The sequence below is a fragment of the Astyanax mexicanus genome, chromosome 7 (assembly GCF_023375975.1).
Source record: "Astyanax mexicanus isolate ESR-SI-001 chromosome 7, AstMex3_surface, whole genome shotgun sequence".
Classification (NCBI taxonomy): domain Eukaryota; kingdom Metazoa; phylum Chordata; class Actinopteri; order Characiformes; family Acestrorhamphidae; genus Astyanax; species Astyanax mexicanus.
In genome coordinates, this window is record NC_064414.1 from 45833304 (window position 1) to 45854584 (window position 21281).

The 21281-nt window shown below is 35.2% G+C and overlaps 2 protein-coding genes across 7 annotated transcripts; both read right to left on the reverse strand.

Moving 5' to 3' along the window:
- Positions 1 to 1845: 1845 nt before the first annotated feature.
- si:dkey-9i23.14 (60 kDa lysophospholipase) lies at positions 1846 to 10504 on the reverse strand. 5 transcript variants are annotated; one of them, XM_022685003.2, is made up of 7 exons: positions 10341 to 10499; positions 9292 to 9410; positions 8553 to 8642; positions 7966 to 8126; positions 4030 to 4113; positions 3186 to 3348; positions 1846 to 2729 (listed from the first exon to the last, which is right to left on the reverse strand). In XM_022685003.2, exons 2-7 carry the CDS (start codon positions 9403 to 9405, stop codon positions 2607 to 2609), a joined length of 735 nt encoding a protein of 244 aa, XP_022540724.1. In that variant the 5' UTR covers positions 9406 to 9410; positions 10341 to 10499; the 3' UTR covers positions 1846 to 2606. The 5 variants fall into 5 exon arrangements, with proteins under 5 accessions (XP_022540724.1, XP_022540723.1, XP_022540722.1 ...); XM_022685002.2 differs by having other exon boundaries at positions 8553 to 8648; positions 9292 to 9407; positions 10341 to 10496; XM_022685001.2 differs by having other exon boundaries at positions 8553 to 8648; positions 10341 to 10494.
- Positions 10505 to 11237: 733 nt separating this feature from the next.
- On the reverse strand, positions 11238 to 21266 carry tmem176 (transmembrane protein 176). 2 transcript variants are annotated; one of them, XM_022684506.2, is made up of 8 exons: positions 21115 to 21254; positions 17156 to 17278; positions 16667 to 16807; positions 16051 to 16161; positions 15881 to 15937; positions 15118 to 15276; positions 14835 to 14951; positions 11238 to 13408 (listed from the first exon to the last, which is right to left on the reverse strand). In XM_022684506.2, the coding sequence occupies exons 3-8, from the start codon at positions 16790 to 16792 to the stop codon at positions 13397 to 13399; spliced, it is 582 nt and encodes a 193-aa protein (XP_022540227.2). In that variant the 5' UTR covers positions 16793 to 16807; positions 17156 to 17278; positions 21115 to 21254; the 3' UTR covers positions 11238 to 13396. The 2 variants fall into 2 exon arrangements, with proteins under 2 accessions (XP_022540227.2, XP_007229543.3); XM_007229481.4 differs by lacking the exon at positions 17156 to 17278 and having other exon boundaries at positions 21115 to 21266.
- Between the last annotated feature and the right edge of the window lie 15 nt (positions 21267 to 21281).

Below are 21281 nucleotides of genomic sequence, written 5' to 3' on the forward strand. Positions count from 1 at the left end.
CCTGTTGGAGCGGAGGGGTTGGGGAAGGGAGCGTGCGTGCGTGTGTGTGTGTGAGGTGGAGAGAGAGAGAGTACCGCACAGTGACTTGAATAAGTAACTTTAATCTAATTACTGGATTGGAAATAGTAACGCGTTAGATTACTCGTTACTGAAAAAGGGTTAGATTAGAGTAACGCGTTACTAAGTAAGGCGTTACTGTCATCACTGGTTTCTCTGTTGTAATAATGCTTCTCTGCAATTGATCTTATTTAATATTATAGACACATTTCCAGTGTCGGGGAAAAAAATCATTAGAGTCTTGCTTGAGTTGAGTTGCAGTCGCGTCATCTTAGGTTAGGATTAAAGGTTTAAGTCAGCCTTTTTCTCGTCCTGATGTTCAGATAAAATCATTCTCCTGGAGTGTACAAAGGAAGGAGAAACTGTGGATCTGTGGAGTGAGTATGAAGGTCTATTTGACATGTCTTTCCTTTTATAACATGACAGAATGGAATAAAATAGTATATAAAGTATAAAATAATGAAAGTATATATAAATAAAAGTAAAAAAAATCCTTAAAGATCCCCAGTCTTTGCAAAATCTTAGCCTGTAACTAATCTGTGACTAAAAAGTCTTTAGATGTGAGAGAGTGTCAGACTTTAGTCCGTTTAAAGTATTTTCAGAGTTTTCAGAGTCTTTTCGAAGTTGTCTACTGTATGGTTAGCCTAAATTGTGCGACATTTGCAAGGTCCATGCATTTGTGGGATAAGCAGCAGAGCCGAGCATGTAGGTTGTGCCCACATACTTATACCCATGAAAAATTTTCCAAATCCTCTCCGCCAATTCTTGAAGTTGCCGTATCACATGGGCCCTATCCAGATCAGTCATCGTGGCATGATGCTGATTCTTGAAGCAGGTACCTATTGACCACAGTTGCAGGGCCCATGCTCACAGGTGTTACGAATCAGGTGAAAATACCAACAGCAAAACAAGATGCTTGGCAATGGTAGAGAATATTTGGCCAATATGTGCAACTCACATACTTAGCTCTGCAGCTCATCCTACAAATTCATGTTACTTACAAATGTTGCCCAATGTAAAAAGGAAATTAACAAGCTTTTAACCACTAAACAATTTATTGCAAAGAAGCAATGTTACAACAAATTAACAATCTACCAAACACAAATGTCCTTATTTTTTGTGCTATGTTTATGATTTTGCTTATTTGTTCTATATAAACCCATTCATTTTGATGCGCCCCCTGTTGGTCTCTGTCAAGACACTATCTGGCTTAACCCTGCCCATCTGCATTTTCCAAATTTAAGTTATATCGTAAAGTGTGTGTTAAAAGTTAAAAACGACGGAAGAAATACTTGGTAATAATGCTATGTTAAAAACTGTGCTCAACTTTACCATCACCAGCTCTCATACTTTTTGGAAAGGCTTGAAGTGTTGCTGTTTGGCCGCTAGAGTTTGGCCACTAATAAAAAAATTTAATTTGCAAAAGATTGTTTCATAAATAGTAAAGCTACAAATTACAGCTCGCATAAAAATAAAGAGGCTTTCATTAAATAACCTAAGAAAGGATAGAAGAAAATGCACTCAGTCAAAAGTTTGGACACACCTTCTCAAGAGATCTGTCCTCAAAGTTAAATATGACTATTTAGAAGAATCTTAAGTATATAACATATTCTAGTTTTGTTGAACACTTTTATAATAAAATAAGTCCGCATGTGTTCCTATATAGCTTTAATGTGTTCAATATTAAATTTCGAATGTACAATATAAAAATTGAATAAGAAGAGATGTCCAAACTTTTGACTGGTACTGTATGTTCTGGAAGATTGTGATGCAATGATAGAAATGTGGTTCATTTTAAACCTTTTATATTCTTAATTTTAACTTATTAAACAGATTAAAACATTTAGTCTGTAATGGAAATCTAATAGACTATTTATAAATGAACATGCACGTTTTTGTTTTTCTAGTGCATATACTTACATTTCATCAGCAGATGTCACCAAAGTGCACCATTTTAATCTCACATTCCCACAAACTTTGACTCTTTGAAACCTTGTTTTAACTACACTAATGTCAGTACATTTCAGTAGACACACTATCCTATCCTATATTGGGGCTCTAAGAAGTTAACCATCATTTCACAGCTTCTGTAGGCCTCATGGAGTTCAGTCCTTGTAAGAGAAATCTTAAACGAATAAAACTACATTGACCTCATTCTCTGGGATTAAGTGAAAGTGTGCCAGTAATACCATCATACACTTTCTGTATCAAAGTATAATTAGTGAATCCAGGGAGCATTTTAAGGTGCATACAGTCCTGGCAAAGCATTTAATGTTGTGTAATCAGATGAAACATTTAGAATTAAGTTAACAAACTCACTGACTGGTTTTAATTAGAAAAAACAACTACAGTTGTGAAAATAGTAAGAATATTTTCCAGTTTTATCAGTACGTGCTAAATATTAACTGAAAACCAACACTCAATTTATAATAAACCAGCAGAACAGTAATTTGACTTAAATTCATTGAGAGAGAATATGAACATTTAAGTAAAAGAGATTATCAAAGAACAATGTTTTCAAACTACTAAAAGAAGTGTGAGGAGAAACACTACACATAGTTTTCCTTCTGCTGCAGCTCTGCCTGTTTGGTGGGGAAGTGATGGGTAGAGACAGGATAAAATATAGCCTCTGAAGATGAATCTTGTTCAGCACTGTCTGCCTTCACAGCTCCCTGAGAGAGAGAGAGTGTTCCTGAGGTAAATTTAATGAAAAACATATTCCAAAGTGTTCTACTGGATTCAGGTCTGCTACTGTAGGCTTTCTATCTGCTCCAACCTGTCTAACCTTTTCTGTTGACCTTTCTTTAATCAATAATGAAAGCATGCACAAGTTCCACCAGGAGAGTTCATGCTCTCAACCAATCAACAGCTTCCACCTGCTTTAAAAAGAGGTGACTCAACTGCTCTCTTTGCTGCTTTATTGAGATTACTCTTGTCATTTAGATAGAACTACTGATTACTGGATGATTTCTTTACACCACTGCAACAAAGTTCTGTAGTGTGCATTTTATATTGCAATGTGAAACCAATTAACTGGACTAGCCAAATGTAAAAACATGAATACTGGTTAGGACTCTGGTCTGAAAACCCTATGTATCATGACCAGTTAAACACAATAGAAGGCTTACCAGAAGATTTGCTCCGTACCCCTGAAGTTTGTGAACTATGGCCTCGTCTTTCAGTCGACGTGCATGGTCCATGGCAGTGTGGCCATTGTAGTCCTTACTGTCCATGTCCACTCCAGCTAGGTACCAGGCACGCAGCAAACCATAATCCTTCTTTTTAACAGCTCTGTGGGTTAGAGGTTAATCAGAATGTAAAGCAGATCATTGAATTGTCATGAAACAAAGAATTTCTAAATCTGTGTGCTATGGACCACTAGTACACATTCTAACAACACCAAGAAAGATTGAAAGATTGAATGTTATTTGTGACATCGTACGGAAAACCAAAAATTGTTAGCTGGGAAGTTAAATCATGAAAGTATATAAAAAAAAAAAAAAAAAAAAAATATATATATATATATATATATATATATATATATATATATATATATATATATATATATATATATATATAATTAGTCAGAATAAAAATCAATACATCCGATGTGTTCAAACAATACGTTATATAAACCTTAATAGAAATGTATACTTTAAAAAAATTGCATAATAAATTCAAATGAACACAAATGAAATGTCAACAGTTTAAAACAATGCAGCTGAAGCAGACAATCACCCAACAAGAGATGGAAAAATCTTTTCACGAAGAAAGAATGGTGAAACTGTTCCTCAGAAAAAGTAAAAAAATATTTCCATGCCCTAGTTCTCAAGTTTTAACATCAGCACATGAAGAAGGACAAAAACTACAGTATGTAAAAAGCTTTGGTTGAGACCCACCTGATGTAAGAGACCATAGAAAAATCAATACACAGTAAATACACTGTCCTGAACAGAAGAGAAGAAGACTTACTGGATTATCTCTGTAGCAACCATCACTGAATGCATTTCCACAGTGGCTCCTTTCATATGCAGGAACTCCACAACGTCCAAGTGCCTGTGGTTTTAAAAATGTGTTTACACTATGAATTAAAATGCTTACTTAAAATGTATAATTATTTTTGAAATATTGCTAAGACTATTAATCACAGTAGCTTCATGGTTTTAAGAGGGTTTACCATGATATATACAATATATGTACAGTATATATATATATATATATATATATATATATATATATATATATATATATACATATATATGTAGGGAAATTATTCAGTCGACAAGTGACACACACACGTTATGTTAATGGTGTCAGTCACTTAAAAAAATATTGTATTAATTAAAATCATGATTTATTTTTTGGACACACTAGATGCTTTTTTTACTTTAATGTAATATCTCAGGGTAGTTTTGATTATTTAAAATCTTAGAAGGAAAGAAGGAAAATAATATACATGTGTCTCTGTTATTTCTATTGTGTGTTGTAAAAATACAGATTGGAATTCTTGCTGTATTTCTCTAAAAATCTGAACTTTAATATCCACTATTTTGCTGCAGGACATTTAGTTTAATGACTGCCAAGGACTGTTTTTGCCCTTGTTGTTTTGATGGTGGATTCATGAATGTGAGATCAAGATAGGCCTGCAGATCCTAGGGGACGCTTTCGTTTCTGTGTGGATAGTGTTACAACTTGTTTTCGGGAATATTTTGGCAGAACAAAGACTTCTGAGGGATTCTTTACTTTCTCAATACCTTCTGTACTTTAATATGACTGAATGTGGTTCAAAAGTAAAAATAACCTTATGGCTATGAAGGGTCTCTGTAGATATGAGGAATTTTTAAGACTTTTTTTAATACCATTGTATTATATTAAAGATAATTTTAGATATTGTTATTATAGCGAAATTGCAAAAAGCACACAATAATAACAGTAATACATGCCCTCATAATAACAGTAATAATAAGCATGCACTAAATGTTAAACTTTAGTATTGTGGAAGATTTTTGTTACATTACATTATTTCATGTTACATATTTTTTTTGTTACACTGGAATATAATTCTTGCTCTAACTAAGTTACTATTGTTTATAGTACAGTTTGCAAATTCTTTTGTTTTTATTTAATGTTTAAATCTGATATATTTATAATAAAATCAACATATATTTTGTTATTGTAATATATTGTCCTTAAAATCATTAAAACACTTTTTTGTTTTTCATATGGCTGAGGATATTGTTATAGCAAAATATATTATGAAATACTGTAATATTATTGTAGGGCTATATCGCCCACTCTTACTGTTCATACACTTAAAATAAGGTTATCCAACGACTTTTCATTAAATGTACCTTTTCTAGTAGATAATAATTTAAGTAATAAACACACCTGAAAATAGTGCCCCTCCAGTCACCCCACTGCTCTGCACCACACCTGATTCAACTAATCAGCTCATTAACAAGCGCTATCAGAATTCCAGGGCACGGGAGCACCATTACCAGGATTGAAGAGCCTTAAATAAGTATGGTAGATTGCATGTTAAATTTGGAAATTATGAAATACACAAAATAAATCCAAAATTGTGTACACTGTCTGTGAAGTTTTTAAAATTTAGGACTTTTAGGAGATGGATTTAAGTCAAAGGCCTTTGTTTAAGTTACATGCATTTAAAACATGTATGACACCCTGTTATTCTATTCCACACAAAGCACTGTTAACACAGTAATGAAAATATTCTTCTTATTTATTTTGAAGTTTTTGAGATTGGACAATGTGTGATAAAAGCCAAAAAATGTGACTATTCAGTTAGGCAGCACTGAGTGCTTTTGTGTGGTGCTTTGATGCAATCTGTTTCACATATGTCCACAAGATCATATAAGCATGGTGTTTAACTAGGCCTGGCCGATATGGTAAACATATTATATCACAATATTTATCTTTATACACAAAATCACAGCTAAACTGATATTTTTTTTTTATTCAAATTGCCCCGTCCTTCATCCAATTAAACTGGAATAATACCATTCTTTGTAATGAGATTTGCAGTTGGGTCAGCATTCTTTAAGCATTAGTGGTATTCTCGATGTGCTTAAAAAGTATTGTGTTAAAATAATTAAATCTATTGTACCAAAATATTATAAAATATAGTTATATTGACAACCTCTCCGTTCAACACACCAATCCCCTAATTTTTAAGACTTTCAGGGAACTGAATCTGGGAACTGTAGGATCTCTTGAGCAGCAAAATCAGTGAACTGAGCGCTGCAGCAGCTCTGCTCTGTTAAATCCAATAAAGAAAGGCAATGTGACTACAAGTATTTGATGCACCACTGCACAGCAACAAATAATTTCACTAATGAGCAGAGCTTGATAAAAAAGAACAAAACCAGTGAAAACACTGCTGTGGATCAGATGCCAGAAGCCAAAATTAGGGCTTTCTCCATTAAGGTCTTTTATAAAGATATAAGTAGGTGCTATCCAGAAAATAAATACTGTTTAAAGTGCTTTAATTTGTGGAAGGGTTTACTGATAGTTGGTTTACTGATAATTGGTTTACTGATAATTGATTTTATTTGTTTTATCAAAACAGCATTTTTTATTTTTGTTAGCAATGTTTTTTTTTTTTTATATTATATATTTTATGTACAGTACCTTGGTCAACACAAGCTGTTATAAGAGTGCTTTATAAATACATCTTACTTATGGCCATAATTACTTGTATTTATGCATATCGAATTATGCTTATTCATTCTATTTAAAGCTCACCTTCCGTCGTTTTTTCTTTCATTTTAAAATGTCTAGTTGTGGTCTCTAGTATGAATGAATGACATGTGAGCCGTTTTTGTAAAAAAAAAAAGTGCTCAGGTGTCTCTGTATAGCTCTTTTTTAATGGACTGTTTTAGGGGTGTGTCCAAAATGACCGGATTCCAGCTTTGCTCATGAATATTCATACATGCAAACAGCATGCAAATATCTCTCCTCTGATTGGCTAGGAGCACTGCGAAGCCCCTCCACCGCTCTGCCGCTCACTGCCTCCCACCTCCTAACTGATGAGCGGTGATGTTGCGTCGCTTCAGCTCCGCCTCTGGGAGTTTCTCGAGCCAAGGTGGGCTGGTCTGTGAGTTTCTGCCTACGTAGGCAGAAAGATAATTCAAAATTCACCCGTTTTTCGGAGGGGGGGGAGGGGGGATTTCTTTGCTTAGCTCCTGCAGACAATGGGGGCTGCAAAACAGTTTAATGTGCAGGTGTACACATTCAACTCTGAGAGACCTACTGTATTCCACAAAAAACAAGAAAAATCGGATTTTCGCGGAAGGTGACATTTAAGCTATGGTTATATTTACCTGCTTTTTCCTTGGTAGGTGTTTCCTATATTTCTCATTTGCCCAAGTTAAAACCGGTTGATTTTGGGGTGTGGTTATAATGGACACTACTATTTCACAAAGCAATGCAAAACAGAAAGGGATTAAGATTTGTATACCGTATAACTTATTAGTGTTAGTATTAGTGTGTAGTACGCAATTGGGACACAACTGTAGTTTATTGTTGATTCTTACATCACTTCCTGTGTGGAACTTTTTAAACTCTTGCCAGGAAACATTAAATATTTTTTAGAAAATATAGAGGTCCACTCTTTAAATGTAAATGCAAAGTAAGAAATGGGGAAACAAAAGATGTTTGTTACAGTGACCAGCATGCCTCAAACGTTTGACAGTTGGAAAGGTGACCTTTTCAATAAATTCTTTTCACATTTGTTTGAAAATTTTGATGCTAAATTTTGAGAACACTGGAAAGCAATAGATCTGTTATGGATTCCATGAAACTACATTTTTTGTGTAGTTCTGTCTATATAGTTGGACGCACTCTATTGTAGGTTTTTGTTACTTTTTTCAAACCAGAAAGCTGTACCTGTTTCTAATGGCCAGTAGAAGGAGGGTGTTTTTTTCAAAACAGTTTAGCTGAGAAAATGCTTCTTTGTCCACAAGGAACTTCACAATATCCAATTTACCCAGCTCACAGGCTTTATGTAGGGCAGTGGTGTCATCATAATCTCCAGTGGTCCAATGCAACTCAAGAGAACAAGGGAAAAAATAGAAATTGTTCACTCTTAAAAATATCACTTTTATGATGATTAGTACAAAACCACAGTGTTAGAACATTTCTGACTGTTATTTTAATAATCTTAACATGTTCATAGAAATAAGCATTTAGTTACCTTAAGCTAAAACCTTATTCCTTACAGGAACTTTTATTTATATGTACATTTGCATAATGTAGGATTATTATATTTATACAACAACATGCAAAAAGTGAGTTTTGCATAACATGTGCACTTTAACTATATATATATATTTTATATATATATATATATATATATATATATATATATATTATATTTCTTGTCTTCTGAATATAGAAGCAGTGCAGAGCCACACTGAAATTGTAGGCAAACTATTTTAATGTAAACATGTTCATGAATATAAACTGCAAGTTACCAGAGGCAGAAACTGCTGTAGTGAAAGGAGGTCACCATTTTCCACAGCCATACAAGCTAAGGATGGCACAATAGATTCAACAAACCAATCCTGCTCCTTCAAAAAGATAAGGAGGTCTCAGATCCTGATTGCAAAACATACTTAAGAATTAAGAATAAATGATAATAAGAATAACACTAGCAGCCAGGAGGTCTGTCACAATAACTATTTTTGTAGGGACAATATATTTTCACACTAACTATGAAAAAAAATATTATTGTCACTATATGTGCTATTGACATAATGATAATATAATAGTAAACTAATGCAGTTACACCCTTTTAAAAAGAAGGAAATCTTCATTTTCAGACACTGGAATTGAAATATCACTGTCGTCCAATGAGAAACATGTTTCTCCATCTAGTTTTTTTTTTGTGTTTCTACATCATTTGGACCCTGTAGCTGCTCTGTAAACTGTATAAAAACAGTGGATGAATAGACCAATGTAAATGCTCTAAAAATGGAGATCCATGTATCCATGTGATCCATGTTTTTCGTCATCGAAGAATATAATAAAAAACATTATAGCATAAACATTTGTTTTTTTAAACATGGTCTGCATACCAGCTTGTTCATGTTAATGGGCTTTACATGTCTATACTGTGTATTATTGAGGCCAACAATGACTGAGGTCATGTCCCAATATTATATGATAAATCGATAACATAATTATCGTGAAATGTCTAGCAAGTCCACTCACGCAGGGCGGCACCAGGGTTTGGCCCAAAAAGCTCAAAAACTCCTTGCCACGAATCACAACATTTTCAGATCTGATGGGCTCCAAAGGCAGATCTTCATTAGGTAACACCTCCATTACTGCTACAAGAAGAGGAGTTACAGGAACATCCAACAGGTTATATTTAATCTAATTAACCAGTGGACACTATTATCCTAAGAAACACTAGACCTGCTGGCATTTGAAGGATCTCTTATTACTCTTACAGTACTGTTAACTAGGGTTATATATTTTTTAGATTTTATCTAGTTAGATATTTAATTACCCATTTGTTTGACTACTGCCCTCAGTATTTCTGGAATATTTGCAGTTTCTCTATACTTTAACTCAGGTTTATATCTTAACTAGCTATATTTTCATTTCAACCAGATGCTATAGTTAGCTAACTCTATATAGGTTAGCTAGCTTAGCCAGCTAGGTTATAAAACTAGGTTAGCTAGCTAGATTAACTTTAACATTAGCTAGGTTAGCTTTATGTAGTTAGTTAGCTAGCCTAGCTAGGTACATGGCTAGATAACGTAGTTAGCTAACCTAGCTAACTAGCTAGTTAGCTAGCTACATAACTAGGATTGCTAACTAGGTTATATAACAAGGTTAGCTAGCTAAGCAACATAAGCTACATATGTAGGATAGAAAGCTATAAAACTATGATAGAAAGCTAATGTTAGGTACCTAGCTAGGTTAGCTAACTAAATATATAAAGCTAACTAGGTTAACTAGATAGCTAAATAACTAGGTTAGCTAGGTAGCTAGCCTAACGTACATATCCAACTAGGTTAGGTTGCTAGCTACACATTGTAATTAATTATAATAATAACAACAATAATGATAATAATAATCTATCCATACTCTTGATTTAAAATGAAAGAAAATAAAAAAAAAACTAGGTTGGTTAGCTAGCTAGTAAGCTAGCAATAGCTAGCTATTTAATTTGGTTTTATTTTGTGTAATGATATAAAAGAACCTATTTATCTTTTGTCCATATATCTGTATTTCTAAGTTAAGTTACCTACCTTTCAACCTAGCTAGGCTAGCTTAGCTATCTTGAATATGGTGACTGGATCAGGGTTTTAGTTAGCACTGTTATCTAGGTTACCTCCCGAGCCTTGCTAGGAACTGAAAGAGTGCACAGGGTCAGTGTAGATTGTGTATTTAGGAAGAAATAACATTTTTCTGCCGTTTCCAAGCACAGAATGAAAGTATGAAAAATGTAAAATGCAAAAATGTAAAAATAAGAAAGAATAGAGAATATTCTTTTTTCTCCTAAAATCCTGTTTGTGAAAGACAAAAATGAAAACCCAACATTTATTCATTAGTTAACATCAAAACAACATACTGAATCATTATAAATGCACTACAATACTTGTTTTGCAATATTCAAATAACATTTTGGAATAAAGATAAATCATGTGTTAAAATATTTCTTTGTTTCATTAGGTTTCAATGCAATTGATTATCCAAATGATTTGATTCCAAAATTCATCAAATATTAATTTTCATTGATTAATTTTTTTCACTGTAATAAGCAGCTGAATTCACAAACACAAGCTATTTAAAAGCTTCAATACGAGTAATTGACCTTTATTTACCAAATTACAAAAAGTCATGGGATACCACTGTGTAAATTGTTTTTGAGGTGTTATATTTTAAGTGATGACCTAAGTGCCAGGTGTCCTACCTATCCCTGAAGGCCAGGGAGTCTTCTGCATTTTAACAGGGGCTCCCTGATGCCCATGAATTATAAACAATATCCAGGAAATCCTGCAAACCCCCACCCACCCAAAAGCAAGTTTAAAGTGTATTTTGTTATATGTTATATTTTCTATAGTTGTTGGAGTTGCTCAGGAGCATCAGTGTACATATTAATGAACTAAAATAAGAAAATGAATACAAATAAAAACAAGTTACAATTTCAATTTATAATTTCACCTTTATAAACATATTTCCATAAAAAAAACACAAACATTTAAGTGGCAAACATACATTCTTTAGTTAACATCAAAACAACATTCTGAATCATTATAAATGCATTAGAGTACTTGTTTGGCGATATTCAAAAGACATTTTGCAAAGATAACGCATGTGTCAAGAAATTGTATTTTTCTAATAAGTTTTAATTAAACTGATTATTTGAATAATTTGGTTCCATAAATACAATTTTTACTGATATTGTTTTTTTTTAGTGTAATATGCTGCTGAAAGTGAACTTTACACACAAGCAATTTAAAAGCTTCACGATGAGTAATTGACCATTATTTACCAAATTACAAAAAGTTGAGAAAGTTATGTTGAAGGCTGGCCTGAGTGCTCATGGTAAGTTAACATACATTGTCACATTGAGGCCTGATAATGGGTGCCAGATGGACCAAAAATATGTTGTAAAAGGCATTACCACCTAAAAAGTGTAGTGGATGTTAATGATTGTCACCAGTGGCGTCTGGCTAAATTGTCCATGCAACCAGACAGGTTACTCCCAGTTCACTGTTCTTCAGTTTCCAGGGGACATAGCAAAAGTCTTCAGACACAATTCCTGCATGACAGAGTATAATACTGTAATGTAATTTGGAAACTCTTCACTTGCAATTCTTAGAAACACTCACAGTTCTGGGAAGTAATTCATCCTGCTGTGCTTTAACAAATGAACATTGTGTGAGTGGTTACTAAGCTTTTCATCACTTCTAAATGTACTGCAGAGTGAAAAAGTAAGTGTCTTCTCTCACAGAGGCCGAAAAGCCTAGCATGTCTGTTGCTATGAGAGAGAAATACTGTAGGGACAATTGGAAGAATTTCAGAAGGTTAAAGGCCAGCGGCTGCAAGATTCAACACAACACAGCTCTCACTGTCCATTCAAGGAAGCATGAAAAACAACAGACCTCTTAGATCCAGCGCTCTCTTTACAGCTGAAATTTAACCCTTTCACAACTGCCCTGCTTTTGATGTGATTTTGATGCAGATAAAAAAAGTAATAATACATTTATACAACACTGACACAACTTAAAACACCCGCAAATACATAATGTCCAATATATAAAGCAATATGCACTTATTGGCAAAAAAAAATAAAGCATACAATGTCTGCAAACCTTGACGTGCAGTTATGTCTGTGTAAATGATAACAGGTATGGCCTTATAGGACAGTGAGACTTTCCACAAGAAGGTCTTAATAGTGCTTTTCCCACTGTCCTATAGAAATTACCTCAGAGGCTACTTTTAGGTAGTGTACCTCTTGATGAGAGATTGTGGACTGCTAGACATGCCTCTACAAACACTCAAAGACAATATGCCCAGACTTTTAATATGGATGCATCATTGAACTGAGAGAAGCAGGATGATCTTTTTTTACAAATTGCCTGCCATCTAGGTGATTAGGTACCACTGATTTTTTTTGTAGAGATGTCATAAAAACAAGAAACCTGTACCACTGCAGACTGAAACTGTGTTGTCTGTTTGGGATCCAACAACATTCATGTAGTGCTTCCATCCTGCCTTTGCTGTGTAACAACACACTACCCTAACTTCTAAAGCTTTGATCTGGGGAGCCAACATAAACATCAGCTAGTCACCTGTAGTAGTGATCAGGGGGACGCAAAGAGCTCAATAATAGGTGTAGCACATTCAGTATGTTGGCTCTCATGGCGGGGCTTCCAACTGGAAATTGTTAGCACAATAATGCTCACCCACACACCATAAGGGTTTCCCAGGAATTTCTCTGCTGGATTAAAACACTTTTCTTGTCCTGCCAGTCGCCAGATTTCTTGTTAATAGAGCATTTATGGGACCAGCTGAGACTGGCATTCTAGAGTCTCCTTGCTATTGTGCAGTTTCCCCTAATAAACCTTTCCTTACACTCTAATGTTTTAATCACTTGCATATATCATCATAACATTCACACTTACAGAGTTTCATTCCAATCCATCAACTCCTTTTTGATGTGATATTTTTGGTCAGTAAATGTATTAAGGTACAGTTGAAGCAATGTATTACAGACATAACAAAGAAGTTGCAGAGATGTGCGCCATATGTAGATTGGAGTCCTGAACGTCGAGGTTATATGATAAACAGGAGATCTTCAATTCACAAGCTTTAAGAGGCAACAGAGAGAGAAGAAGGGATTGTGAGTTCTGCACTTAATAAGGGATAAGCAGCTTTTAAAGACATATTATATTTTGTAATGTCTTATGAAAGCATTGATGATTCAGCCCAAACAAGTTAAAGCATAATACTTTGGGCTTTATTTTTCTGCTGTTTCCAATTAGGCATGCCATTACAGCCAACACTCTGTGGTTGCATTATTCAATAGAGAACAGATGGAGAGAATAAAGACAGCCATGCTCTCTCTCACATTTGAGAGAAATTGCTTTTCTTTTCTGCTTTCTTGTATTGAAAACATTGAGCCCATTATGATTACTGTCTGATTTTTTTTTTTGGAAACGGAGACTGTATTTGGATTCTGGAATTTTCCCATCTCTAGAGTCAGACTGGGTTAGAGATTGACCAACACCAGATTGTATCAACAGTGCGTGAACCTTTGATCAAGTTGAATATCTGAGAGTTGCTGCAAATGTGCAGCAATATTGATTTTCTCTCTCTGGAATTAAGAGAGAGAAGCCTTTTAAGCAGCATGAATTCTAAATATGCATTGTGGCTATCTGAGTTTACCTATTTTTTTTAATAATACATAAAACACACTTAAGAACTGGTTAGTATTACAGAATAATATGCAATCGGGATGCACTCAGTCTCCTTACAAACCTTTCTAACAATGTTTTAATCATTTACAGCTGATGTGGTGCACCTGTTTTTAATTTTAAGTACTTTAAGTACAAACAAATGTGAGGTGTACAGACACTTTAAGGCCCAAAATATATGTGGACTACTCTATTCCACTGTCATAGCCCTATAATTTGTCATTTGTTGACCACTGAGTATATAATGTTTTAGTCACCACAGTACCATAAAAATGCACATTCATTTTCTACAGCAGTACTGTGCATTTGCAGAGGGTTTGTTGGGCGTTTTGTTATTTGCATTAGTGTCCCTGTATGAAGTATGTTTCGGGCCTAAGGCCAAAGATAAGCCTGCAGTTTGACTATGTGCTTAGACAACTGGTTGAATTGTGAACCTAACTGTTTACATATCTGCCTATGTTCTGTGTGTGTCATTGGAGCTTTCACTCGTGGCTTCCAAAAGCTAGATAAAGGGACAAGGACACATCATACACATGTGGGTAATCTTTAATTAAATCCTTAAGCCTTTTTGATGCTGCTGAGTTTCACTACCGTTTTGTGTGTATGGCAGGTTGCATATGTGTTGCGTTCAGTTCTAAAGATGTGCACAACCGTCTCACTGTGTGTACATGAAGAAAAATTTTACTTAAGGGCAGTTTTTAATGGACAGCTATTAAACCTAGTCATAGACTACTTTCAATAAAAAATGCTGTGTTGTCAGAGACTAAGCTTAATCCTTGTCCGGGAAACTGCCCCGTAGTGTTTGTGCATTGCTCTTACCGAGTAGCGGATAAACCTTTTCCGTTCGCTGTACAGCATGTATGAAAAAGCAGAGGAGATGCCAGTCTGCACTACAGTCAGGCACATAAGAATTGACTTCATGTCTTTGCTGAAAACCTGAAAAAGAGACAAAGAGGAAGAATTAAGGTAAAATACCAGTGTCTTATTGTTTGGTGTGAATTTGGTACAAAAAAGGACGAAAAACACATAATAAGTTTTCTCAGGAATTACAGTGAGAAAAAAAAGATACAGAAATGCAAAGATACTCCAATCTTGTCCGTACACTGCCATGATAAAGTTGTTCGCATGTATTTTCGGGCAAATTCGTCTGGTTCTCCATGCATTCATGTTCTGGGTTCTTCAGAAGGTCAACGAAGTAGAAGACCAGTGCAAGGATGGAGATGAATGCAGCCGCTATTGTGATTAGCAAGCATGCCAGGACCTAGAAACAGGAAATAGATGTGCAGAAGCTTACTTACATTCACTCATTCACTCGTGCTCTCATTTTCAACTGTTAGCCTTTCCATAAGCAAATAGTGAGTGAAAATGTGGAAAGTAATGTGATGGAGACTGAAAGTAATTAGCATCTATGAGTGATAGAACATACACCATTTGGCTGTACCCATGTATAACTGAAAAACACTCTATCCCACTTCGACTTTTACAACATTTTTTTGAACATGCGTGTAACCATTTACATATTAGCCTGAGACATAAAAAACTAAGGGCTAAATAATAGGATAATATACTAACATGCCATATGTCATAGGACATGAATTAATGACTTGTCATGAGATGGTTGATTTCAGCCGGAGTCATTGTCTGATCACATAGACAATTCAAGCCAGATGCCACCTTTCACAGTCATTACCAAACACGGCACTGTCCCCTGTGGGTGGTAATGCCTTAACCTATTCCAGTGCTCCAAACTTCAGACACAGAACCCATAGAAATGGAATCAATCCTTGCTCGCATTCTGATCCTTTCAACCTCACTCACAAGATAACACCTTACAACTCAAACAGATGTAGGAGTTCCCAACTCACCAGTTGTATGCTGTTGCGTTTTTCCATTACTAAAGCCATAGTACCTGCAGCAACAAACTGAAAAGAGAAGGAACTGTAAAAGAGTAGTTTTAGGCAACAAAACATTTACCATGCTAGATATCAGAATGTTCTGTTTTTTAAACAGCGGACTGATTACAAGTGTGTCTTACTGTTAGGCCGCTCCACCACGGCACACCAAACCAGACCAGCTGTGTGAACTCAGCAGAGAGCAGTGGAATAGAATAGGAGATGACCATAAACCCCACCATCACTTGGCAAATCTAAAAGACAGACCACAGTTTGAAATTCAGATATACCTAAGCACTGAAAACTGAATGCCAGGAACATCCCATGCATAAGGTTAAGCAAACGTTCTGATCACAAGCTATTTTAATTCAAGGACAAAATAGCAAAGTATCATCACTGTCAGGTAAAAATCTTTGAGTGTACATTTGCAACAGTATTTTGTGAATCTGGCAGTAAAGTTTTACATTAGGTTTATGATAACTGAACCTATAGGAATGCTCTGTAATAAAATAAATGAGACTTTTACTTATTCCTACTTCTTTTTATGTTGGCGATAGGAGGTTTTTATCAAACAGCGATTGTTCATTATAAAAGCAGTGGAGCAAGGCTTTAAGATTTTGCATGGTTGGATAAATGACGTTTTTTCAATGGAAAACATGACAGGATGGAAGAAATAAGGGCTTGTGTAGCGATTGCCAATGTACATAGGTAATTTACATATGATCAAACCTTAAGACTCAATTTGACACAGTCACTTACCCCCATGGCTTTGGGCTCCCCTTTGCGTAAGCTCTCTTTTAAGACTTCCTGTTTGTCTGTTAATTTCTTCACAACTTGATCTTCACTTACATTCACAGACAAGTCACTCGACACTGTCACCGCCATTCTCGATTTTAGTACCTAAATGCATTAAACAAAGAAATATTAGCATACATGATTTTACATGCTTAGCAGAACTGTCTGTGATCATATATAGGAAAATCAGGCATATCTAAATACAGTACCAATAAAAAGTTTGGACACACCTCTTCTCATTCAATGTATTTTGTTTCCTTTATTGATTTTTTACAATGAAAATTTTATATTGAAGCCATTAAAGCTATACAGGGACACATGCAGAATTATTCTGTAAAAAATTGTTAAACAAACCAAAATGTGTTTTTTATTCTTTAGATTCTTTTCACATTAATCTTTGAGGACAGACCTGCACACTATTTTAATCTCAGTGTCTTCATGAGGAAGAATCACCTGGAATAGTTTTCTCAGCGTCTTGTAGGAGTTCCTGGAGGTGCTGAACAATAGTTGTGAAGCTCCAGCTCATTCAAACATTTTTTTGTTTAGTACGTAATTCCACATGTGTCTCTCAATTGTCTAGATAAAAACATTTAAGAAAAACAATGAATGAGAAGGTTGAGTCCAAAGTTCTGTACTGTACAAGTATTGTACGCACAATAGGCACATTTCTGCTACATTGAAACAACATTTTTCAAAAAGGGACTAGTCTAAAAGACAGTAGTAACTAGGAAAAAAAACAGCCAGGCATTGTCCTTTATTGAGAGGACCAATTTAACCAAGCAAGGAACCTTTTAATATTACAAAGCGTTTAAATAACTGTTAAAGTGTAGAAGTGTATATAGTGTTGTTTGAGCATTTCTGCTTGTTTCTCCCTGATGCACCATTCAGAAGAAAATGACAATTGTGCTTTTCCCCAAAGCCACATTGACATATTTCTGATTCTTATATTATGAGAAACTGGAAGAAAGCAGGAAGGAGGATTAAGCAGATATTGCTTAAATTGGAACACAGCCCATGCATAATCCAGAGAGAATGTGCATGTGCAGATGTGAGTCCACTTAAACAGACAGGAAGAGCAAGGTCTAATGTTTTTTAAGCGTGAATTGTAATTGTATACACATTACTGGTTAAAATATAAGAAAAGGTTTATATTATTTAAACTATTCAAACGAATGACCATATAGTAAAAAAAGCAAAAAAAAGTTATTTACTTAGACTTTTATTTCTTTATTTATGAAGGGACTTTATCCTTAAACATCCTCAAGAAAAAAAAAAGAAATAGATTTTGTTTTGTGTTGTTTTGTTTAAGTTTTTTTTTTCCTTTTTCTCATATATAATTCTATAATTTTTTTTAGATAAAATACTTTGTGGTAAAACCAAAACACAAACAACAAATCAAAAATAGTATTTATTATTATAAGTTCATGTAGTACAAGCTACATAATTACATTAATCAAAACCTCTGGAAGTATAATATGCCAAAATGTATATGTCCTTAAAAAAAAGAAATGTGTGGAGTGAGTTACAGCAAGGAACTAAAAAAGCGTACTACTGAAAGGCACAGTGACCTACTGTATAGTGGACTTTATTAGGCTAACATACATATGTCTGCAGATTGGTAAGATGCCACAATTAGGTTGAGTTAAGTTCAACACCTTCTTCAAATAGAAACAGTTACCAAACACTTTAGCTGAATGTATGATTACAACTAAGCATCCAATAATAAATAAAATTACTCACTTCTATGAAAAAAATATTGAAAAAGGGATTTTTTTTTTCTTCTGGTTGTCAGAAACAGAGTAAAGCACAGTGAAAGAAAGTCCTTAAAAACAGGATTCCCTCAAAGTGAAGTTGAAGCCGACCCAAGCAGTGTTACTCACTGTGTTTGTGAAGGAAGTCCAGAACGACTTAATAGAACCAGAACAATTTCCAAGCACAAATAAATGGTCTGTCTGATGAATGTCAGCAGTCAAGGTCACACAGTGCCCCCAGGCCTGGGCTGAATATCAAGTACTCTGCTCACCCAATTGCATGTTTAGTATAACAGTTTTGTAAAAAATATAGTATAACAGTTTTGTAAAAAAAATACTCTACACAAACAAAAGTATTAAGACAAATGTGAAATCAGGGGCAATTAAGAGGGTATATACTGCTTTTGTTGCAGTAACTTCTTCACTGTCCAGAGAAGAGTTTTTTCTAGATTTTTAGAAAATTTCTAAGAGGATTTGACTGCATTCAGCGACAAGGTCACTAGAAAGGCCAGAATGATACATGAACACCCCACTCTTCCCAAAAGTACTAGAGCAGTGGACCTTTATTTCCTGAAATAAAGACTGTGCTTCTCAGAAGTTTTGGGACGAGTTAGGGAGTTGGAGATGAGGTGGTATGGTGACCATCCAACATGCAATGAGTGCAATCCAATCCTCAAAGCAACAATCCAAAAAAAAAACCAGAAAGTCCTTCCCAAGCATTAGAGACAGTTACTCCAACATAACAAACTCCTTTTAATTGAAATAATTTCAAAAGAACCAATGGAGAAGCAGGTGTCCCAATACTTTTGTTCACAAAGTGTATAGATAAATCTCCACATACATTTTAAAGGTCTCATTTTGTCGTTTTTTTCATTCTTTTTAAGTTGTCTAGTTATGTTCTCTAGTCTGAATGAATGTCATGTGAGCCGTTTTTGTGAAAAAAGTGCTCCAGTGTTTCTGTTTAGCCCTGCTTTATTTAACTGAATTAGAGGTCTCTGAAGAAAGACAGGATTTGGGCTCTTGCTCATGACTATTCATACATGCAAACATATTGCCTCTGATTGGCTCCCTCCCCCCACAAACGTTAACTAGCTGGTTGTAAACAGAAGCTGTAAGCTCCTCCTTAGATAATAAGACAGTGTCGGCTCTATCCAGCCAGGGTTCAGATCGACTCGTTTTTTTTCTGAGATCTCTCTTTTCTTAGCTACTGAAGACAAGGGAGGATGAGAAACAGTTTCATATGCAGCATGACCTAGTATTTCACAAACAAGAAAAAGTGGATTTTAGTGGAAGGAGACCGGAGCACTGGACAAGCTCACACTAATGATCTGGAGGAGGCTCTCACATGCTGTCTCTGCAACTCTGAATATAAATAATTTAGGAATGAAAATGAACAATGAAAAATACTACTATTTGTATGTTCCGATATCACAAATCTAACGGCGTGGGTGAATGATGTGGTAACAACGTAGTGAGTGATGTAAAATAAAATACAATCTATACGAATCAAACTGTAAGTGCGTTAAAAACCTCCTCCAAATATGGTTTTCATTCAATTTGCTGTCAGATGACAGTTTGAAAAAAGCCTTAGAATCTGGAAATGAACCAGTTTGAGCCATTTCTGTTTATAATGAACAGACGTATTCATTCATTTATCTTCTCATCCACTCAGCTTTACCAGGGTCACAGTGTGTCTGGAGCTTTCCCGGAAACACTGGGCACAGGCCAGTTCATCCCAGAGTACACACACACTTGTTCACTCAGACCTAGAGGCAACTTAGCACAGCCAAACCCCCTACTGTAATTTTTCTTTTATAGGGGCTGGGAGAAAACCTGGAGTACCTGGAGGAAACCCACGCAGACTCATGGAGAACACACCAAACATATCAGACAGAAACTGCAGCAATGATCAAACCAGCAACCCATGTAACTGTGTGGCTATTGAAATACCTATGCAATGCTTTTAATCCTGCATACTATTACGCTTTCTAAAATATCACCAAGTACTGTTCAACTGAACCTTAACACAAAATAATAATTTATGAATAAAAGGCAAACCATATTTGTTAACACTAGTTGTTAAATATGATGTTGATTCTGTTCTAAATTACTATATGGTTTGCATTTCATTTGTTTTTCATTTCATTGTAATAGTTTTCCCTCTGATTCTAATTAAAGCAACCAGCTGAGAGGGAATTTGGTTTGGATGGTTAAGAACAACCCAGAAACCACTAATGAACATGCTTGCCATAAACTGGACGCTTCTGAAACACCAGTGTCACCGTCCACACTCAAGTAAGTTCTTCACCGCCATAGACTGAGAGGTAGCTGTCCCAAAAAAGCAGCTCCAGCTCCAAAATCAACACCTACTACGAGCTTGATTAAAAACTACAGCATAACCACATATACAGTTTACTTCTTAGTTGGAGACAAAAAATATGAACTTTAAATATGTACTCACTCACGTTTTGGGAGAGTTCACCCCATATCTTCAAAAAATATTATGTAAACTGATGCTCTGCCGTCTGTGACGATACTCAGTCATACAGGACAGTTGATGTTTGCATTTGTCGCCTCGTCCTGACACGTGTAAACGACTGGATTTGTTTTTTTCTCTTTCTTTAAAATTCAAACCCATTTATCCCACCAAGCACAACTTACCCAAACGCCGTGCACACCGGTTATTCCAATCTTCAAACTCCTCTAACTATCAAAACCATAGATCTCCAACACTAACAGCAGCAACACGAGCCCGGGAAAGTCTTGGATAAGTACATTCAGACCACGTCCCACCCGTTCATTGTTTTTCTCTGTACTCGTCCCTCCTG

Excerpts from the sequence above, each read along its gene's own strand:
- si:dkey-9i23.14 (XM_022685002.2), bottom strand. The coding sequence starts at position 9,405 with ATGGAGGTGTTACCTAATGAAGATCTGCCTTTGGAGCCCATCAGATCT. Across the intron at positions 4,114-7,965 it reads CTACTGGCCATTAGAAACAG|GCACTTGGACGTTGTGGAGT; the intron begins GTACAGCTTTCT and ends TTAAAACCACAG. Across the intron at positions 3,349-4,029 it reads GTTGCTACAGAGATAATCCA|AGCTGTTAAAAAGAAGGATT; the intron begins GTAAGTCTTCTT and ends TCTAACCCACAG.
- tmem176 (XM_007229481.4), bottom strand. The coding sequence starts at position 16,792 with ATGGCGGTGACAGTGTCGAGTGACTTGTCTGTGAATGTAAGTGAAGAT. Across the intron at positions 16,162-16,666 it reads GGGAGCCCAAAGCCATGGGG|ATTTGCCAAGTGATGGTGGG; the intron begins GTAAGTGACTGT and ends TCTGTCTTTTAG. Across the intron at positions 14,952-15,117 it reads AACAACTTTATCATGGCAGT|GTTTTCAGCAAAGACATGAA; the intron begins GTACGGACAAGA and ends TCTCTTTTTCAG.